General features: G+C 35.3%; 1 protein-coding gene across 2 annotated transcripts in view; it reads left to right on the top strand.

Moving 5' to 3' along the window:
* The window catches only part of LOC128999264 (unconventional myosin-XV-like), a 170801-nt gene that overhangs the window by 71091 nt on the left and 75783 nt on the right, over positions 1–23927 (top strand). For both annotated transcript variants that reach the window (XM_054425659.1, XM_054425658.1), the window contains exons 4-9: positions 13606–13694; positions 14701–14764; positions 15135–15244; positions 17464–17572; positions 18095–18255; positions 20400–20577. In XM_054425659.1, the coding sequence (XP_054281634.1) occupies positions 13606–13694; positions 14701–14764; positions 15135–15244; positions 17464–17572; positions 18095–18255; positions 20400–20577 (711 nt within the window). The remainder of the gene's footprint in view (positions 1–13605; positions 13695–14700; positions 14765–15134; positions 15245–17463; positions 17573–18094; positions 18256–20399; positions 20578–23927) is intronic.

The raw sequence follows: 23927 nt of genomic DNA, 5'->3' as shown, positions 1-23927 counted from the left end.
ATTTACTTAAGGGGAATTAATAGGATTGATGAGGTGCATCTAAATAGAGAAGGTCTGAGACTAGTGTACCAACGGTGCCATGATTTTATAATACATCATGGAAATAAAGTGCAGAAACAAAAAATAGGGGTGAACCATAGTACACTTTTAGGCAGTCCAGATCTCAGAGATGAATTAACAAATGAAAGTAACTTTAACAGCGAAATGTCTAGAAGATTAGGGACAGAGTTACCGGAGTTAAATGTAATGGTAGGGAGTGTACCAATCAAGTGTGTAGTGGACACTGGTTCACAGGCTACAATACTGTCTGAAGATATGTTTGACATCATAAAATCCCAAAGTACTATAGACATTCCTGAGTTACCTGTAACCAATATATCAATAATGGGGGTCACAGGAATCAAATCCAAAAAAATACATAAACAGATTTTGTTACCTTGTAAAATAGGGGATGAATTATTTGACATATCTTGCTTTGTAGTGAGAGGCATTCCTTTAACTGCAATTTTGGGTAGTGATTTCCTGGAGCAATATAAGGCAGTACTAGACTATGCCAAATATACAGTAGAGTTACAAGGTAAGGACAGAAGACATGTAATAGCTTTAAACAGGAGTGATAGCGAGGAATACGTATGTGGAATAAAAATTATTTATAATAAACATGTACGTATAGTAGCTGACGAGGACCAGTTGGAGTTTGCTCAAAATAAAATCGCTGACAGTAGTATAAATAGTATTGCATGTGATAATAGTCATGAAATAAAGGTTAGAGTGAGCCATGCTGGGTTAAAAGTAGAGGACAAGTTAGTGGAGGTAGTACAAGATGTTAAACTAAGAAATCATGAAATAAACAGTAATGAATTAAATAAGCTTTCCCAGGTTTTGCATAAACATAGTGAGGTATTTTCAGACAAACCAGGTTTGATCAAAGACTATGAGACTAAAATAAATTTAACAAATGAGAAGCCTTTTATAGGTAAGGCATATCCAATTCCATTCCATAAAAGAAAAGAGGTACAGGGAGAAATTGAACGGTTATTAGCAGACGGGATAATAGAGAGGTCAGATAGTCCATTTAGCAATAGCCTAGTGGCTGTAACAAAAAAAGATGGATCGATCAGACTGTGTCTCGATAGTAGGCGCATAAATAAATACATAATCAATGATTGCGAACGTACAGACAAAATAGAGAATATTTTGCAAAGATTTTCGGGGGCAAAATATTTAACCTCGATTGACTTAACCCAAGGTTTTCTACAAGTAAAGTTAAATCAGGAATCTAGAAAATATGTCGCATTTGTATTCAATGGGGCTAATTACTGTTTTAAAAGACTTCCTTTTGGACTTAAAATATCTTCTGCTAGTTTTATTAAAGCAATGACTCACATTTTTGGCTCAGATTTTGACGATTTTATGATTGCATATGTTGACGATATTTTGATTTACTCTAAGACACTAGAGGAACATATACATCACATAGACTTAGTACTAAATAGATTAAAAACATATGGTGCTACAGTAAAAATTAGTAAATGTAATTTTTTACAACCACAAGTGAATTTTTTGGGTTATGTAATCTCAGCTAAGGGTATTGAAGTAGATCCTGAAAAAGTAGACAAAATTTTGAATTTGAAGGATCCAAAAAACTTAAAAGAATTACAGTCTGTTTTGGGACTTATGAATTACTATAGGGCATTCCATCATAAATACTCTGATATGACTAATAAGTTCAGCCATTTGTTAAGTGGAAAAAAGACGTGGAAATGGAACAAAGAAGAATCTGATAATTTTAAGATGTTGAAAGAAGAGTTTCTTAAGTCAGTAATGCTAAGTCATCCTGATTTCTATAAAGATTTTTATATAGGGACTGATGCATCAGATAACGCAATAGCTAGTGTATTGTATCAACTAGACGATTCCGGAGAACAGAAAGTAATTATGTTTGCAAGTAGAAAGCTGCTAGAGGCAGAGAAGGCGTACACAATAACTGAGAAAGAGTTACTCGCCTTAATATTCGCCTGTAATAAATTTAGAGCGTACTTGACAGGTCATCCTAAAATCATTGTAAAGACGGACCATAAGGCATTATCGTTTTTAAATACATGCAAATTAACCCACGGGAGATTGCTTAGATGGGCGTTGGTTTTACAGGAATTTAATTTAGACATTCAATATTTACCGGGCAAAGAAAACATTGTTTGTGATGTAATGTCAAGAGTCGGAGATGGCGGTATGGATGATAAGGTACATAATAACATCAAAGTATATAAGAATAAATTAAAGGTTGGATATGAGGAAAAAGAAGTCCGGGATATATTGAAAGATTTCGGAGCAAGCCAAGCAAACGACGTAATATGGAGTAGTGTAATAGACATACTTAACTGTGATAACGATGATTTAAAAAATAAAGTTAGCAAAACATTCAAAGTTCATGATGGGTTATTGTTTAAAAATAAGAAAGACGATGATCAACACTGGCGATTATGCGTACCTCAAAGTAAGATCGAGCAGTTGGTTGACTATACACATAGAAAGTATGGACATTTTGGGGGATATAAAGTGTATTTGATTTTGAGGGATTTTTGTATTTTTAAGAATATGGAAAAGGTAATTAAACAACAGCTAAAGAAATGTGATCTATGCCAAAAGACAAAGCATACTAACAAACGACAAATAGGAGAACTTCAGCCAATATTGGCTGATAGGCCACTACAACTAGTAAGCATAGACCTTATTGGGGAATTACCGACTGGTAGGTTTGGAGCAAAATATATACTGTCGATGGTAGACATTTTTAGTAAATACGTAAAAGTATATGCGATTAGAAAGCCAAATTCAGCGACTCTTTTACTCAAAGTGAAAGACTATTTGTCTTCAGTAGGGAAAATTGAGTGTATATTATGCGACAATGGAACACAAATGAGTTCGAAAAAATGGTATGAAGGGTTAGGTGAGTTAAATATTAAATGTATTCATTCATCAATATATAATCCACAAAGCAACCCAGTGGAGAGGTATAACAAAGAAATCAACCGCCTTTGTAGGATTTATTGTTATGAAACACATACCAAGTGGACAGAATATTTAAGTCATATAGAAGACTGTTTGAACTTTTCCGTCAGTAGTGTTACAGAACAAGTTCCTTACACATTGATGTTTGGTAAACGTTGTGATCATATATTCAGTAGATTAATAGACTACCCATCAAATTCATTTAATTATGGGGAAGTATTAGCTTTAGTTAAGAACAAATTGAGAGATAAGGCAAAAAGGAGAAAAGACATGTTTAATACAAAGAATACCACTGTGAAATACGAAATAGGAGACAAAGTTTTGATTAAGAGTCACCCTTTATCGGATAAACTGGGAAAGAAAATTAAGAAATATTACCAGTTATATGAGGGACCATATCTGATAGTTGATATCAAGATGGAAAATGCATATGTATTGCGGGATGAGAGTAAAAACAAAATCAAGGGTACATACAATGTTAGGCAGTTAAAGAAATACTTTGAATAGATATAGGCCTACAATATTTTTAGGATAACCTCCGCAATTTCAATTTTTCATCATCTCCTGGATTTGAAGCAACAATGAATGGTGACCATTTTTGATTTATTATGGAAATACTTATTTTTCATAACTCAGTTAATTGTTGTATTAATGTTTTTTATTTCTTATATATATATATATATATATATTGTGTAAATATTAGGTAGGAAATAAGGTAATTATGAAAAGATTGTAATGTGAAGTAATTTTGGGTTTTCTAATGTATAAAAAAATGTTTGAGGTGTATGATTTTATAAGGGCAAATTGGGAGCTCTACGTAGGTTAGAGTATATAAGCCACTGGAACCCTAGGGTTAGTGATTTAAGATCTACCTATCCATTTTTATTTACATATAAAAGAAGAAGAAGAAAGGTTTGTTATTGGTATCTGTAGCTCTATGAAGTGAAATATTAGTATGAAAAAGACGCTTTGCAACAGTGTTATTGTTTTTAAGGTATCCAAACATATTATTTATATTTTGGTGTTTTGACTTTAATAGTAGGTAGAATTTGAGAATTCAGGAACAATATAAGTGCTCAATGCAAAAGTTATTTTTATGTTTTATATGATATTATCTATAGGTACCTACAATGTAAGTGGACGTGGTGATACGCGATATCGTGAATTTTTAAAAAAAATATTTCGTAAACAAAAAATTTTTATAAAAATTCAGGGGGGTAATCTGTGATGGTTCAAATCTTTAAAATTAAATAATATTAAATCTAAGGACTAACACAAATTCAATAACGGAAAACGGACGACAGCGATAGTTCTTAAAAAACAAATCAATAACTATTTGCAGAATTAAACACCAGGCGCGCCACTTGACGGAGCGCCGGTAACGAAGTACAGAGTTGCCAAAAAAGACCACCAGGGGGTGCGTGTTGCAAAAGTATTTCGTTTCTTGTAGTGAAGGCAGTCTGAGATAGAACGTTGAGGGAGTGAGCTGTACGTGTGCGCGGTGGATAACAGACCACGCCGACGCCATCTTGTGACGCCATGTGAGTTGAGTGCGTACTGAGTAGCGACCGTTACACGTTATATCCTCGAGTTATTCGACATAATAGAACTATCACCACTCCACATTTTAGTTATTGAACAGTAATAACAGTATCAACTACTTCTTATATAGTTTCAAAGTAGGCTTTAGTTAGTAAAGTTGTGTAGCCTAACATGTGACATTTTTTCGTTTCTTTCATCTACATTAAAACTACATAAACTATTACTGTGTGGTTTTTCATCAAAAATCCTAAAGCCGATCCACCTACACAATAACTAACGAAGGGGACCGTAGCAACATAAAATGAATGAGTTAAATTAATTACACATGCAATGCAACACAAAACATGTAAAACATGAAACGAACAAAATGCATCGATCACTTCCAACAGCGGCATTCACGGTTTTGTTTTGACGTGTTGCGCATGAAACGAAATTATTAGACAACAGCAAATTCGTAGATAAAAACTTCACTTACATAAGAGGTAAGAAAGTCTATTTTTGTACCGTAATCAAGATTCCTGAATCTTATTATTGGATTATTGTGCAAATAGAAATGACGATAAGTGTAACGTTTAAAAATTAGGTACCGGGTAAAGATAAAGTAAATTGTTGATATATGGATTTATTGCAGTGATCAATCACTGTATAAGAACTATATTATTATTTTTATTGGCATACAATAATTTGTAAACGTTATTTACTGTGTGATTATATATTATTGTTTTCTACTGCCATCAAATATTGTACATTTTTGTAATAGTGTATTGCAGTAAAAAAAATAAATATCTACCTCTCTTATAGTAGAGTCCATTAGTAATCATGGTAATTAATAAAGGTGTGGACTAAGTCACTAACAAGACAACAAGATCGCGCCACTCATCCTTCACTCATATTTGGGTTATAATACTCCCATAGTAGTGTCCCCATCTATCTATCTTCTATATATTATATAATACGCTAAGCCAATTTTTGAGAACAGAACTCCTCCCTCATTTTTTGACCGATTTCGATGATTAAAGTGTCAAAAGAATTGCCCTGATCTGTATTTTTGCAAAGTGTTTTTCGTTTTTTGATATCTTTATTAGTTTGGGCAGGATCTTCCATCAAAGTTGGATTTTCTCCCATAAGATTAACATGGGGGAATCTAAAAATTTAACTGGAAACTTTGTCTCCACTAATTTGAGAGAACCGCTGGGCGTAGAAACTTGGTAGGGGTGTCAAAAGAAAGGTCTTGGTCTGTAAATGAGTTATCAAAAGAAAAACGAAGTAAATTCCCTTAGGGCTCTGCCCCAGAAGCCTTTAAAGATCCCTCTACAGATTTGTTTACATTTTGGCCATGAATACTTTTTAATGAAACAGCTGTTAATTTTTAAATTGTATTTTAAACAAGACACATTAATTATTGGGAGCTACTGAATTGTCCAAAAGAAGCATTTGCAATGTTATTGTCTGATTTAAAAACTAGGTGGCGTTCGCAGAGGCATCCACAAAATTGAGCGGAGTCATCAAGGGTTCATATTATGTTGTTTTTGTCTTACTGCAGTAAAAACAGTATTTTTTCATGCATGCGCTGCGGGTCTAAAGTAGCATTTTTAATATTTAGGGAGTAAAAATCGTTTTTAGCCTCTATGGAGTAAAAATCAGCTGTTGTCAACTCAGTTGTAAATTTCGATTGTAAACGATTGCATGTATCGAAAATATGTATCAATTTGTGCTTCGTAATCATTTTTAACATATTACAGTCTACAGTCTCTTCCCGTAGCATTTTAGCATTGCAGATACATTAATCCATTCCCAAACTCAACACTGCTCACATTTACTACTTCCTTCACCACACCCTACGTCGTGGACCTGTTTCCCTCTCTTCCCATAGCATTTTAGAATTGCAGATACATTAATGTAATTGCCAAAGACAGTTCCCACACTCTGCGCTGTTAGCCTTACTACTTCCTTCACCATTTACTACGTCATTGGCCTGTTTCCTTCCTTTCTCATAGCATTTAAGTATTACAAATTCACTTATCCATCTGCTCAAACGGTTCCCCCACTCTGCACTGCCAGCCTTTACTACTTCCTTCACCACTTACGTCGTGGACCTATATTCATCGCTTTCCATAGCATTTTAGTATTTTAGATACGTTAATCTAATTGCAACAAACATCCCCACTGTCCGTACTGCTAGACTTTACTACTTCTTTCACAATTTCCTATGTCTTGGGCATGCTTCCATCCCTTCTCATAGCATTTCAGCATTGCAGATACATTAAAACTGCTACAAACGGTTTCCAGTTCCCACACTCCACACTGCTCACCTTACTACTTCTTTCACCTGTTCCTACGTCGCGGATCTGTTTCCCTCTCTTCCCATAGCATTTTAAGATTGCAGATACCTGAATCTAATCGTCATAAACAGATCCCACACTCCGAACAGCTCGCCTTTACTACTTCCTTCGCCACTTCCCACATCGCGGACCTGTTTTCCTCCCTTCCCATAGCATTTTAGGATTGCAGATACCCTTATCTTATCGTCATAAACAGTTCCCACACTCCGGACAGCTCGCTTTGACTACTTCCTTCACCACTTCCTACGTCACGGGCCTGTTTCCCTCCCTTTCTCATAGCATTTTTGATTGCCCATACCCTTATCTAATCGTCATAATAGTTCCAACACTCCGGACAGCTCGCCTTGACTACTTCCTTCACCACTTCCTACGTCGCGGACCTGTTTCCCTCCCTTCCCATTGCACTTAAAGATTGCAGATACCTTAATCTAATCGTCATAAACAGTTCCCGCACTCCGGACTACTCGCCTTGACTACTTCCTTCACCACTTCCTACGTCGCGGACCTGTTTTCCTCCCTTCCCATAGCATTTTAGGATTGCAGATACCCTAATCTAATCGTCATAAACAGTTTCCACACTCCAGACTGTTCACCTTTACTACTTCCTTAACCTCTTCATACGTCACGAACCTCAAGCTAGTGTCGTCATTTGATTATAGTACCTGGGGACCGAGCTTTGCTCGGGGAAAATCATTAGTTCACTCTGAAAGCACCGTAGTATTGGAGATACATAAATCCACACATCTACATCCTACACAATTTCCTACGTCATGGACCTGTTTCCCTCCATTCCATTGCATTTAAAGATTGCAGATACCTTAATCTAATCGTCATAAACAGTTCCCACACTCCGGACTACTCGCCTTGACTACTTCCTTCACCACTTCCTACGTCGCGGACCTGTTTCCCTCCCTTCCCATAGCATTTTAGGATTGCAAATACCTTTATCTAATCGTAATAAACAGTTCCCACAGTCCGGACAGCTCACCTTGACTACTTCCTTCATCACTTCCTACGTTACGGACCTGTTTTCCTCCCTTCCCGTAGCATTTTAGGTTTGCTGATACCATAATCTAATTGTCATAAACATTTCCAACACTCCGGACAACTCGCCTAGACTACTTCCTTCACCACTTCCTACGTCGCGGACCTATTTTCCTCCCTTTCCATAGCATTTTAGAATTGCAAATACCTTAATCTAATCATCATAAACAGTTCCCACGCTCCAGACAGCTCACCTTGACTACTTCCTTCATCACTTCCTACATCGCGGACCTGTTTTCCTCCCTTCCCGTAGCATTTTAGGTTTGCTGATACCTTAATCTAATTGTCATAAACATTTCCAACACTCCGGACAACTCGCCTAGACTACTTCCTTCACCACTTCCTACGTCGCGGACCTATTTTCCTCCCTTTCCATAGCATTTTAGGATTGCAAATACCTTAATCTAATCATCATAAACAGTTCCCACGCTCCAGACAGCTCGCCTTGACTACTTCCTTCACCACTTCTTACGTCACGGACCTGTTTCCCTCCCTTCCCATAGCATTTTAGGATTGCCCATACCCTTATCTAATCGCCATAAACAGTTCCCTCACTCCTGACAGCTCGCCTTGACTACTTCCTTCACCACTTCTTACGTCGCGGACCTCTTTCCCTCCCTTCCCATAGCATTTTAGGATTGCCCATACCCTTATCTTATCGTCATAAACAGTTCCCACACTCCGGACAGCTCGCTTTGACTACTTCCTTCACCACTTCCTACGTCACGGGCCTGTTTCCCTCCCTTTCCCATAGCATTTTTGATTGCCCATACCCTTATCTAATCGTCATAATCGTTCCTACACTCCGGACAGCTCGCCTTGACTACTTCCTTCACCACTTCCTACGTCGCGGACCTGTTTCCCTCCCTTCCCATTGCACTTAAAGATTGCAGATACCTTAATCTAATCGTCATAAACAGTTCCCGCACTCCGGACTACTCGCCTTGACTACTTCCTTCACCACTTCCTACGTCGCGGACCTGTTTTCCTCCCTTCCCATAGCATTTTAGGATTGCAGATACCCTAATCTTATCGTCATAAACAGTCCCCACACTCCGGACTGCTCGCATTTACTACTTCCTTCATATCACTTCCTACGTCACGGACCTGTTTCCCTCTATTCCCATAGCATTTTATGATTGCCTTTACTACTTCCTTCACTACTTCCTACGTCACGGACCTGTTTCCTTCCCTTCCCATAGCATTTTAGGATTGCAGATACCTTAATGTATTCGTCATAAACAGATCCTAGACTTCGCACTGCTACCCTTGACTACAATGTATCGAGTAATCTTAAGTATAATCTTTGCTCAATATTAACAAGTGATGTTTTTCCTTTTGTACTGTATTTGTAATTTCCTAGTATACTGTGGGTAGTTGGCTTATTATGAACACATGCTAAAACTTCAAATCTTTTGTTTACTTTTTACTTGTTATTTAATTCAGCTAACATGGTTACCTAGCAACCCATAAGACTAATGTTAAGAAAATGTGATTTTCAGTTTCATTTTTCTACGGATTCCTGAGAGACTTTTTTAACGCCATATAGATGTTGGCACTCACCGATATGGTCTTTATCACCATGCAAAATTTGAAAACGATTGATTCAGCCGTCTAGGAGGAGTTTGCGTATTACGAAATGCATAAAAGTCGACGTATAAGAGCTTCGCTCGCTTCGCTCGCTCCGCTCAATTAATTTCATTCTGTATTATATCATGTTTTGCAATATATAACGTGTTCCATGACGAAATCAGTGGAAATCCTTTTATCATAGTAACTCTTAAAATTATTTCTTATTGACCTTATATCTATTTTACGGGTTGGTGACTGCCCTTTTCACCATTTTTGTCTTTATTTTTATCATACTAGGCAGATCATCATAGGTTCATGAGATAATTGTCATACATGTTTTCAATCATTGGAAAAATATTCAATTGTGTAATACAATACAAAAAAATAGCCTACAAGTGCAGTAGGGCACGGTGCCCATTTGAACCGTGTCCATATTTTGTTAAATTAATAGTAGTTTACAGCAACTGGATAAAACATTTTACAATATGTATGTAGAAATATTTGCATGATAAAGTAAGTCATTAAGCTGGAAAACTGCAATATACTGCAGACTTTTCAGAGAGGTTACTTTGATGTATTCATTCAGCTTAGTGAAAACATAATATAGATATGTATACAAATAAGAACTTCTTCTAATTCTTAGAGAGCCTTTGAATGTTATTAGACTAACGAAAAGGGTTGTGCATGTTTACTAGCGCTACTCAGCAACAAAAACCATTTAATTTATCTCTAAAATATATATTCTTAAAGTGCACTGATCAGCAGCAAAAAAATCTATGTAACTTACTTATATGTTATTGAAAATAACACAACATTTTGGCTGTAAATATGGCCCAATGAGTAAATAATATTTAAGCAGCTACTGTCATGACAGAAAGGTCATACTGTATTCCTTTTAAACTAGATCACATCATCCTTTACGTTGATACGTTAAGATACGTTGATGAACAATGCACGTAAACGTCAATATTTACGTGACAGCCAATTTACATTATTTTTGCTTTTTGGAAATGCCTCATTGCTATGCCATTGCATTATTTGTTGCCAATGAAGCCGCATATAAATGAGGAGGCCCCTAACAGTTTAAGAATAAAAGCCAACTTCACTTCAAGTATATTCCACTACACCTAACATTCCGTAGAGAGATTATATTGACAACTTTATGTAATTGATATGGCTGAGACAACTAACTGACATCCCAACAAACAGATATTTTTTCAAATAAAATCATAGATTAATCTGCATTACACTGATGAAATCACGGAAGTGTTTAGCTACAAAAGATCCACCAATACGATTTTAATACTATTTAAAGGTTCTTCCAAACGATGAGATAGCAGATAATATACTAATAACTCTGATGACGTACAGTATGGGAGATATTTTATTCATTGAATGATAAACCATATTTGGTAACTAATGCAATTAATATCAATATCATTATTTTTTTACACTTATTAATCTTTAAACAATGCTAAATGCTCAAAATATGTACAATTTCACTCAATTTATCGCAGTTCGATGAATGGCCTTGAAAATAACCGTCGATTTCGACGGGTTTCACCTAGTCTTAAATAATTGATTTGATTGACTATTTGAATCAGAAATAATACACGGTAAACTTAAACTATGCTTATTAGGTTGAAAACTAAATTAACTTCTAAACGCTTTAAAGTGCAATTTAACTAAACTTCTCCATTTTGCAGTGTAACGCTATTTAGGCCCATTAGCCCATTAAAATGTTCATACTCGGTAGTAATATGCAATTTTATGCAATATGCAAAGCACTGTTAGCGCTGTCGGTGGCCGGTGGCCGTCATGGGAACTACGATTAAACGCTAAACGGCTAAACACAGACGGTCAGCAACTCTTCGTCTGTCGAGCATAGAGTAAAGATGTAATGGTGGTCCTTTCCTTCCCCCAGGCAGTGGGGCAAATACTACACGGCTGACTGATCGGCCCGGAGAAAGACAAGAGAAACGTCCGCGAAACGTTTATATGGAGAGCAGACATTTTATGTACGGTCCTTGATGTCATGCAGTGGCAGTTCTTGAACATTGTCAAGGGGGCGCTACCGTGGGGTTTGGGGGTGTAGTGGAACAAAAGGAGAAAGGGTCTGGTGTTCCACCTTCGGAAAAAAATTGTATTTTAAATTCGTTTGGCGACTTTCTAACGTTTTTTTACGTCTAGAACTGTACCCAAATACTTCTGTTACGTTTTTAAGACGAAATATTAAATTAATTTTTCTATGGTCCAATTGGTGGGGGGTGGGCTCGGGTGGGCTTTAGCCCCTGCCCCCCCCCCCCTAGAACCGCTACTGCTTGATGATATTTTTACGGTACTATCCCCAAGTAAATGTTTGGCGGAAAATTACGCTTGTGATGAATGAAATATTTCAGCGAGGCCAAACCACAGACTATAAACTAATTAATGGGATTTTTCTGTGGGCCAAACCTAATGAAGATAATTTACGTAAACTATGTAGGTACTCATATTAACATTACTCGCTGGACAAAAAATAATTACATAGAATTTAATAAATTTATATTTCAGCTGGAGACAATTTAATGATATGTTTATGCCCGCCGTACGCATTTGATGCTAAACACAGTTTATGATCAACGGTTTATTATATTAATCGATTTCAGCGTGAAAGACCGAAAGAGTGAAAAAACTCCAACCAGCTGTTTTAAATAAATCTGTGTTTGAAATGTTATTTGACAGCTGATTTTGGTTGTTGTTGTTATGTTTTATGTTGTGTTGTATTGTAACACTTCACTTGACACTTGACATTCCCTGAAAGCTAGGTTAACTTTGGCTTCTTTCGTTCTTTCAATGAGTTACTGGAACTGGATTCTTCATTGCACTAGTTAACTTAGCACTTGTAAATTAAATTTCTTTTTAGTCCTATCCTAACAGGCTTTGCAGGGGTTTGTTTGTGACTTATAATAACTTATTTCAACTTCCAATACTGATTATGAAGATCCTGAATTGGGCATCTTTCTTGAATTTGGAATGTTTTGGTAAGATTCTATAATAGTAGGCCTAAGTCATCACAATAATTGCCTTAAAATAGGCTAGCTCAAGTCAAAACATAATTAGGCCTAACTAAACAAAACATAGACATACAAACATTTAACCTTCATATTATCATCACTTGGTAGCCTACTGGAGTAATTGTTCTTTCCTTATCAAACTTATAACTGACATTTTAGTGGTTAGGCCTATTTGTTTATTAGTGAGATCCATGTAAGGAGGGGTTTTGTTAACTTTTTATGATACCTGCATATAGGGCCTAGTTGTTGCTGTTTTTGACAACTAGTTTCAGTTTTTCTGAACCATCATCAGGCCTTAAGGTGTCAGGTGATCACTTCATTATTTTAGTTGAATAATTTTGGTTCGTTTAACAGAGCTAAATAATAAAACATATATGAGACACAACATAGGGTTTGTTTATTTATTTATTTATACCGGCTGCACTTTACTTTAGGTCCTACACAAACAACCGAATGAAAATAACGATTATTCGATTGTTTCATTCGATATATCGATCAATATTTTCATTTGAATGAGTGTAGGACCTAAAGTAAAGTGCAGCCTTTATACCCAACGGCATAGCCACTTTACAATGAAAAAACATTACAACTTGAAATGACAGGAAACAAAATAGTATCAAAAAATAGTAGTAGTAATCAAAAATAGTAGTTGTTGTTTTAGTACTGTATTAGTTAGTGTTATTATTATTACATTGAGTTTAACTTATACGTGTATAGCCTACTCAATGTTAATAAGTAAGTTAACTTTAACGTTCCTCAAAAATTAAAACATTTATAAATAGATAAACTTCATTTGTCAGTTTATTTCAGGGTTTAAGTTGGCAATAACTTAAATTCCATCTAAAATGTGAAAAAAAAATTAAACATAGACTAGGTTAATAGGTCTAATACACATTAAGTAAGTATTTAAACTCCCTTGGTGGATGTGACTCAGATTTTTGGAAAGACGAATGGCTTGTCAATAGTTTATTAAACAGCACCACAGATAACATGGTTTGTATACAGACCGATATTAATTTATTTGTGTGATGTTTCAGCCACAAGTTTTCTCGTTGACTTCCGCAACTGGGGTAAGGAGAAGGCAAGATCTCGGACAGAATGGTGTCGAAGACATGATACAACTCTCGTAAGTAACTTCAGTTTAACTAGTCCAACATTATAACTCCTTGTGAACAATTCAGAAAACTTAGCGACTCAATCTAAGTTGTATAAGATGTGTATTCGGTGTTCTTCTCGACTAACCTCTACACAATAGCTACCAGCAGTCATGACTAAGTAGGTACTAAGTAGACCCAAAGAAGTGTAGTTTTGTACAGTAAACCCTCATAAATCTGGCCGAACCGGGTATACAAGCCATAACCTGGCTTAATATAATAACCCTAACATGAAAAAGGTAGTTTTCTCAATACACAGGGTGATTGGGTCTTTTAGATATGCAAGATCTCCAGAATGAGGCCCTGTATTAACTAGTAGAGGATCCCGGATGTCCCCGAAAACCCATTGAATATTTTAATAAACGGTATCCCCAATTTTCATTAGTGATTGTAGCCTAAATGTTTTCTTTTTATCAGTTGACTGACAACAATGTGACTTATGTCACTAATGTGAATTAATAATCTGTAAATATTTCATTAGTTAAGCACTTGACTGTGGCATAGATTAACGTACCAAATTTGCAATTTTCCAGTACTGCATAGTAATAGTATAAAATACCTCTATTAACACCTAAAGTCTCCAGAAAGCCCCTGCTTGTCAAGCTCCCCAAAAATTCTCTAAACACCTGGGTTTTTGTCTGGCAGGTGCTGTATATACACATAGGTAAGTTTACACAGTAATAATATGATATCCCTGGTTTTGAATATCGAATGTAACCCTGCATTTTGTGGAAATAAAAATTCTTGATTCTTGATCTCAAGTGTATACGGTATTCAAAACCCTACAGAAGAAGCTTGAATAGTGAGATATGAATAAAATTTAAGGAAATACAGCACTCTACTACCATAGATTAAACATACTCCCTTAGCTACTACTTACTACTCTGTTGCTTAAATTATTTTTTGCCTTGTGTTTGAGATGAAACTGCCTGCAGTTGTTGGCCTGTTTTCAACTTAAAAATTATTTAAATTTTTCAGGGACCTGAACGAAGCGTCGCTACTATGGAATTTAAAAATTCGCTACGACAGAGAACTTATTTACGTGAGTAGACCTTTTTTACTAAAAATCTGTAGGCCTAACTAGACAAAATGTATTTTTACTTCATATTATCTAACAAAATAACACTTTGTTACTTTCCCTGTGGCAGTAAACTTAAGTAGGTACCTACTCAATAAACTTAATCTTATTTAAATAGGGACCAATAATCTTACATGTTTAAGGCCTTTTTTAGTAAAAATCCAACCAGCAAAATGGAAATTAACTTAGTCTGCTGGTTTTTTTGGGACAGGGAGTTATTTCTAAATTATTATAGTATTTGTGTTACTTTATTTCTGACTAAGGTTACTATTAAAAGAATGTGTTTGAAAATTTTTCTTTGTAAAAATTTGATTTTTTACATTTAAAATTTCAGACTTACGTTGGCAGTATTCTTGTAGCTGTAAATCCTTACAAGATGTACGACATGTATGGCCTGGACGTCGTGAAAAAGTACGAGGGGCAGATTTTAGGAACACTTCCTCCGTAAGTATAAACATGTACAGCTGATTGTTAAGTAAATTTTATAGGTAGGCCTATTTGTAAATACCTGTCTTAACAACAATAGAAGAATTGTTGGTTCCACCAAAGATGATCTTATACTTTAGTTTGATTGTGAAATGAAGTAGCCTATAAGATAGTTTAAATTCATTTTTATAAAACAAAATATGCCTACTGGGTGTAGGTTCTAAGAACACATATTCTTTGAGTACAGTTTATAGTTCAGATAGAGGTGGTAGCCTATTTTAAAAACCCCACAGAGAAGTAAGGTACAGAGAAAAACTTGCTTAAATGGGAGACTGTGTGCTTTCAGCTCTAGTATGTTGTGCTAGTAAGTATGTAGTATGTTGTTGCGCTTGGAGAAATATAGATGTGACAAGCAAAGAAAAGTCTGAGCGGCCAGCACTGTGTGGAAGTTCCTTTCGCACAGAGAGGGTCTTCCTCCAGCGTAAGCGTTAGAGCACATAATGGCGAGGGGGGAAAGGAGAACTAGTAGGGGAGTTTGACGACTAGTAGTGGAGAACTAGACAACAGAGGCTGAGTGGTAGATTAAGTGCACCGTTAAATGTTTCTTCTATCCCTTACTTCTCTGAAGAAAAAACCCTGTGTATGTCCTTTAACTGAGAGAATCGTTCCTCCTAATGATCAGTTTTTTTTTTTAAACAAAATAAAAGATCACTTAGTTTTTTGTTATAAAAACTGTTAGTCCTTTACAAGGGGATGATTTTCAGACTGCATTTCCATTGTAAACTGTACTTCAAAAAGCACAGGGTTGATGTATCCTCAAAAAACTTAAGTACAGAGAAACATTCAATAAATGGTACACTTAAGTGGTGTCTAGCACTAGTTGCTGAGGTCAAAGTCCAACACCTCCCCGACACGCTCATTGTACTACAACGCTCACGGTGAAGGAAGATCCTGTGGGATAGGAATTTCCACACAGTGCTCACCGTTTGGGCTCAACCTTGCTAGTCACAAGTATATTCCATAACATAATGGTATAACATACTAGAGCTGAAAGCGCACGGTTGTCCAAAAGCAAGTTCCCTACCTTACTTCTCCCTTGATACATTTTAGAATGGGAATATGGCATTCAAAGATAGTAGCGTGACAAACTCTAAGGTGCAAGTGGGCCTCTCCATCTGCTCCTAATCCTTCAGTTCTTCTTTTACCATTTGCCTTTTCACTCTTCTCTACTTCATCCCTCTTCACATAATCTATCAACCTTGTTCTATGTTTACAATTGGTTAGGGATGGACGAGATTGGAGTTTTAGTTCGAGACGAGACGAGACGAGATTTTTTATTTCTCATAAAATTTCGAGACGAGATCGAAACGAGATTTCTCTTCTCATACACAACGGGAAATGCACGTTCGAAATTTTTACCTGATTTTGTAACATTGTTAGATGACTGTTTAAATACTAAAATAATGATAATAGGCAAGAATATTTACAATCTTTCATTAAATAACATCAGCATAACATTTTTTTATTAATCACGCCTAACTTATTAAAAATGCCTACGATTAGGAAACATGGTGATATCAGTTAGGATAGAGTTCAACTTATCCTAAAATAAAATAAATCATAAAATAAAAGCAATATTAATTTTTATATAATAGTTACTTGTTTTGACTTTTTTTATAGTAACAAAACATTCCTCACACTGCTTACACTTAACAAAACTTCTCAAATGTTATTAAAATTATATTATTAAAATAATGAAAGTAATATTTACATTAAAAGAATTAAAGTAATATTTACATTAAAAGAATTGATTAAATAAGAACGCCTTCGAAAAGGAAACGCAACTACAACACGCTCCTGTATTGCGGGTATTGCATTGACTTTCTGCAGGCGTTTTTAATTTTTTTTTTTTCTCGTCTCGATAAAAATCTCGGCCAAAAAGTAATCTTGTCTCGTGTAACGAGATTGAAAATTTCCCGAAAATTTCCCGAAATTTCGAGACTTGACCATCCCTACAATTGGTATTATTCCCCCCATACCACAAATTCTTATCTCAAGTCCTAACCATCTTTTTCTTGCTTTTTCTACTCTGTCTTAAACTGTTCTGTTCCCTCTTCTGATCTTTTAATTCTTAACATTTTACTCGAAATAGCCCAGCTTGTATTCTGCTTTTCCATATTCCACTGTGGCAATATCATGAAAAACACTAGTAACTAAAAAGTGTCAACTGTTTACAGGCACCTGTTTGCCATCGGGTCTGCGGCTTACGCAGCTCTGCCCAGGAGCTCACAAGTGGTCGTCATCTCTGGGGAGTCTGGTAGCGGGAAAACTGAGAGTACAAAACTGGTGAGAAATTACGCTAAATTATTATGCAGACAACTTCATGTCCTACTTTTTAGTCATTTTCTGTTGAGGACTACCAAATTTAAAACACAAAGCTTACATGCGTTTCTAGACATCCAATTGTTTAGGAAAGATAAGTTCCCATCCACTATTATGTCAATTGTGAATTTTGTTGAATCAGTCATAGAGTCAATTGATAAGGATGATCATATGTTGGGAGCATGTAGTACAGGACATGAACATTAAAACACATTCCTTTAAAAATTATAAAGGAACAAAAATCCAATATTTTTTTTCAAAGTCTCAAGGAATTAGAAGTGTATTTCTTAGGAATAAGAAATATGATACACATACCTGAGAACCTAATGTTTATAATTTTTGTAATGTTTTTACTATCTGATTGGAGTCCCTTAGAGATGATAAAAATCATAGTCTAACCAGGGCTGTTGCTAAACTAGATGTTATAGGACGGTGTTGGAGGTACTATAATCAATGCTAACTACTATTATGTGTCCCATATGACAGGTTATGCAGTATCTTGCAGCAGTCAACAAAGCCCCCTCCAATCTCATCACAGAGCAGATATTAGAGGCGTCCCCACTCCTGGAGAGTTTCGGTAACGCAAAGACCGTCCGAAACGACAACTCTTCTCGGTTTGGAAAGTTCCTGGAAGTGCATTTCAAAGAGTAAGTTTTTAATTTTCTGAACTTCTCATATAATTGATATATTGGTTTATCTTGTAAGGTAAAGCCATATGGTTGATGACGGAACTTTTTTAGAAAAGATTATATTTCAGCTAGCTATGGTCGTTGATTTTAAATTTCATATTTTTTGTCAAATACTAAATTTTGTTTGTCTTTGGTTTTTGTATTATTTTATTTGTTGTTGGAAGGAGGAAATGTTCATAAGCTCAAATACATTTCAAATAATTTAGTGTTTGCATTGCCACAGTAAATATGTTACTCAGCTATAGCGTTGAGATGTTTCTATGAATGAATGAAATAATATTTTTATTTCCCATTAATTATATACATATGAGTACATTGTTTTTTTCTTTACTTAAATATAATACAACAAACATTACTTACTAGATAACACAATAAAAATTATATACTGTAGAAATAAAGCAAACAAAAGTGTAAAAAAAACAAATACCTTCTATAACAAAGGAAAAAGTCTACATAGGCAGGGCCTGTGCGTAGACTCGAGTTGCGAAGAGGTTAATTTAGATGGGAGGTAAAAAATGTATAGAAAAAAAAAATAATTCAGTGTAAAACTTAGCAACAATAGTATATTATGTTCTTTCTAGGTATTTATGTTTTGTTTGTAGCTAGTTTAACTGTATTTCTTTCAGTAGTATTTTCAATGAAAGTTCAGCTGTCTCCTGATAATCTGACAGGTAAAAGACCGGGATAGTGTTGAATTTTGATTCAGAAGAAATTTTTTGAATCAAGATGGGGTTTTTCCTTAATCCACTTGATCAAGATAAAATATGACCATTATTTTCTAACGCATTATTAATAGATATCAAGCGCGCAATTTAAAAACACAATTAGGTTAACAAAAAGTACAAATACTAGGCTATACAATGACGGTGAGTATACTATTGTGTGGGGAATCTTGTCGCAAAGACTGGCTTTTCCCACTGATGAGACTGTCGGCAGTGTGGTAAACTACCGAGTATATTGGACTACAAAATCTATATAATTAATATGCTACATGAAACTTTGTCGGTTGAAGTCCTCCGCCATTTCTTGACCGATTTCATCCATTCACGTCTCTTTGGAAGGAGCGTGTCGCCTAGATTTGCAAACTGGCCTTACATTTTTGAAAAAGTCCCTTGGGCTCTGCCCCAGTGGCTTTGAAAGTTCCCATGTTATCCTTATGAAGAACATAATTGTTTACATTTTGATCAGCTGTATAATTTAATTGCTGTTATTTATTTTTCAATTCAACAAAACGCATTGAGTACATTTATTTACTATTTGAGTTTGTGTAAACATAACCCCCAAGACGGATCGTGATAGTATGGTTGTATCTTAAATTTGTGTATTTATCCTTGTTTTGTGTCGCTATGACGGATCGTGTTAGCATGATTGTAACTTAAATTTGTGCATTTATCGTTGTTTTGAGTAGCTATAATTTGTTTATTTGTTTTTTTTTTCTTTTAAATGCCTCCGATGCGACGACAACGAAACATAGACAGGGGGCGTAATCATGATAATGACCGCAGCTACAGAACAGTGGCGCGTAATAGGCTTAACTCATCACAGTCAGCACCTGACCCTGGACAATCTCAACTATTGGGTTACAAATGCGCCCTAACACTACCCCAAAACAACTTTTTGTTCTCAATTGGCCCTCTATCAATGACCTGTGTTGCCTGTACAGCGAGGCATTTTGAGAAGGAGAAAACCGGCCGGAATGCTTTAGGTTTATCAATAACGAAGATAAACATGGTCTGAGCTACACACCGGTAATCTTTGAGTTGACTCTTCTAAACTCATTGTAAATATGACTATTATTCTAACTCCTGTAATACTTTGCAATTGCTCAAATTCGAGCAACATGTACACTAGTGTTGGATTAGTGAGAGACAACAACTGTATCATGCGCTTTTAAGGGAATGCAGTCCAAATCCCTTGAATGTTTTGTGTATTTGCCGGTTATCGAACTCGTACATCTCGCATCAAAGTTTGAGGCGCTAACCACTAGGCTCAAAGGTAGGGCCTATTAGGCCTATACAAATAACGTAAGTAAATTTAATATGTCTACTTCAAAAAAATGTTTTGACTACCTATTATTAAATTTGAAAACTTTTCATCCACAGCGGAGTGATTCTGGGTGCCAAAGTAACGGAGTATCTGCTAGAGAAGTCGCGTATAGTGACACAAGCTCCTGATGAACGCAACTATCATGTGTTCTACGAGCTACTGGCTGGACTGAGTGATGAGACCAAGCTCAAGTACGGTCTGTTGGCAGCCGACAAGTACTTCTACCTAAACCAGGTAAGTTTTGCTGGGATTAGTTCCAAATGAATATTTGAAGACTGATCTTTGGATTTAACATTGCACAAAAACCAATTTAAATTATCATTGATTTAAGTGCTACAATCTCCTATAAACTAAAGGGGGTAGGTACTCATAAGTCTCTTCCATACTTGTCTTTCTAGGAATCCTTAGAGGAAAGTCCCTTTCAAAAGAAAATGTTATAACCGCAGTTTGGATTTTTTTAGTGGGTTCAGTTGGCTAAAACCCCTGCACTCCTGTGGTGGTGAAATAAGGTTCCTTATACAGGGTTGTCAGCGGCCGGGAATTCAGGGAAAATCGGGAATTATGTGTGAATTTTAACAGCCGTGAAATATGCGTGAAAATCGTATTATTCAGTGAATTTAATTGATATCATTATTACAGTTTTTTTAAAGTAATTTTATTAGTTATAAACCGTTTTGCAATACTTTCTTGATTGATTTTATAGTAAACCAAAATTTACGGTTTACTGGCGAGTGGCGATGGTTCGGAAGAAGCAGAAGGTAAGTTGGGTGTACACTATCTACCACCATGAATAGGCCTACGCGGGAAGCCGACGCCGCCGGTCGCCGGAAGCAGACTACATTGTGCTGAACTGCAACTGACTTCCATCCAACTTCCATTCCACTCTCACAGGACTGTTGACTGTAGCCGGCAGCGGCACTTCTGCAGTGTGTTTTTGTCTTTACTGTTTGTTTCTAGTTTATATCATAAATGTTATTGTAGGTAGATGGATAGATCGGGATTCTTTTTGTGTCCGTGAACGACAGATAGATTTATTTGATCATTAAACATTATACATAAAATGCAATAGATCATGTCAATAAATAGTAAACAAGGTAATCAGAGAGATACATGCAATCAAACTACATCAATTAAGGTTTACATGCACAATAAATAAGTTTCATAAGATAAATTATAAATAATACAGACAGGCTTACTAAATAATATATGCATTAGTAATTAAGTATGGAATAAGTTAAATCACAGTAGGCGACATACTTGAATAAATAATACAGGCAAGCTCGTAGAAGTTACCAATATCTACGAGATATAGTGCATGTAACTAATGTTGTTTATCAAAATATATTATTGTCATTTGTTTTTTCATATCTAAGTTTTATTTTTGTTATAACTAAACCGACATACCGGTAGGTTTATTTTGTTTTGCAAACTTACATGTATACGTTTATTCTGCAAAATGTTGAACTATGTTCAAATTCAAATTCGGTTATTTAGCTAAAAATTGCCTCAATTTTCAATGTGTGCCGAGTGAATTTTAAGAGTTAATGGATTTTAAGAACTACCTAATAAACGTATATGTTTAACATCTGTGTTGTCTTTATTATTTACCAAAATCCGTAATTATAATCGAATTTGTTTTTACATACATCATTCAGACATGGGTAAATTTAAGACAATCAACACAAGTTATTATTTGTCTCGTTAAACTCTGCCTTTTGAGATAGCTGAGCGCAATGTGAGGTTAGGACCTACCTTTACCATTGACTTCGAATAGCATCAAGTTTATATTTTTATCTTATCTTATTGTTTTTTTTTAGGTTATAATAATTTGAAAATAGTTTGTAACATTTTAACGTATTTGTGCACAAACTCTTTTACTAAATTAACTCTACCGTGTTTCGGCTTAACCGCGCAGCTGTTGTGTACTACTGTCTACTAGCCATTCGCGAAATGTTCGGCAATTGTTTACTTCTTGTCAATTGACCTTGACATCGGCACAAACCTCAGCAACTTTTTTTCATAATCTATCATCGATTGGCACGCGTTTCGATCGATTAGCAGCTTGTTTAAAATTGAATGCTCTGTAATACAACTTTATAGTAACCTTTTATAAGCATTACTAAACAATTATTACACACAAAGTAAGAAGTGTGGCCTTTATTTGAGTTTGAAACTGACCAAATGACTAGTCTACTGTACTAGCTTGATCAATTAATGTTTAAGGTAATAGAGTTAAGAATATAAAAATAATATAAAAAATATAAATAATAATATAAAAATATGTAAAAAAAATAAATATAATATAAATATAAAATATATTTATATTATATTTATATAAAAAATATAACATAAAAAATAAGGAAAACAAAATATTTATACAAAACGGTTTAAAAAGAAATTGCAAAATTTTTTTTGTTTTTAGGGTCAAAATGGGAAAACCACATTTTTACCCCATAAACCCCCCCCCCCCCCCCCCCCCCCCCGTTCCCATGGCCCTATCATGCTGGTTCGCGAACTTGTTTGAATAAATGTAGGTTTACACGTTTATACCGAATTTAATCAAAATCGGATCATTTTTATTGAGTTATCGTGCTAACGGACATATATATATATGAATTTTAACGGATGGTGTTTTTGTCCTCTGGGGACCTCAAAACAAAAAAATTAAATCGGTCCCGGGTCCAGGTCTTACCATGGACCTACGGTAATAGCTTATTCCCAATATGGGAAATTCGCTAAAAGGAACAAAATGTAACACCACCTTATATTTTTACTTTTTATTTTTACTAACACAAATTTATTAATAGGTAACAAGAAATACAACATTATAAACTACCAACACAAGAAAAATATCATCATGAAAGGAAATAATACCCCCGTGCAGCAAACCTGCAGACTAAGCGAATTTCAACTTGTCTGATTACATTTCTACTAAAATATTTCCGTAAATAAGACATATTTATTCACAATTTGAATAACATTAGATTTAACGAGTGCTTAGGTTTGCTGCTACGGGGAAGGTAAACAGTTTTTTTTTAACCATACGTCAATAGTATAAGATGAAATAAATAAATTTGTCAAATTTTATCAACATATATCCATAAACAAGTAAACTTTAACAGTTTTAATTTTCTCCATAAGAATAACATGGGAATTATAAAATACACTATTTTTTAATTTTCTCCGTAACCGTTAGGCATACAACAGCGCTTCAATATACTAAATTATTTTGTTTTAAGCTCTACAAAACGGTTAAAAAAAGAAATTGAAATTTTTTTTATTTTTTGGGTAAAAAATGGGAAAACCCCATCTTTACCCTATAAACCCTTGTTCCCATGGTCCGATTATGCTGGTTTGCGAACTCGTTCGAATAAACGTAGGTTTACACATTTGTACAAAATTTCATCAAAATTGGATCATTTTTGCTCGAGTTATCGCGCTAACACACACATATATATGAACGGATGAATTTTTTTTGTTTTTCTTGAGTTTGAACGGATGGTGTTTTTGGCCTCTAGGGACCTCAAAACAAAAAGTTAAATCGGTCCTGGGTCCAGGTCTTACCATGAGTACTACGGCAATAG

Source organism: Macrosteles quadrilineatus, unplaced genomic scaffold (assembly GCF_028750875.1).
Source record: "Macrosteles quadrilineatus isolate MER2022 unplaced genomic scaffold, UCM_ALF_1.0 Scaffold_8__2_contigs__length_117827958, whole genome shotgun sequence".
NCBI lineage: Eukaryota > Metazoa > Arthropoda > Insecta > Hemiptera > Cicadellidae > Macrosteles > Macrosteles quadrilineatus.
The sequence above is the reverse complement of the archived record's forward strand: the minus strand, read 5'-3'. Positions and strand labels throughout refer to the sequence as shown.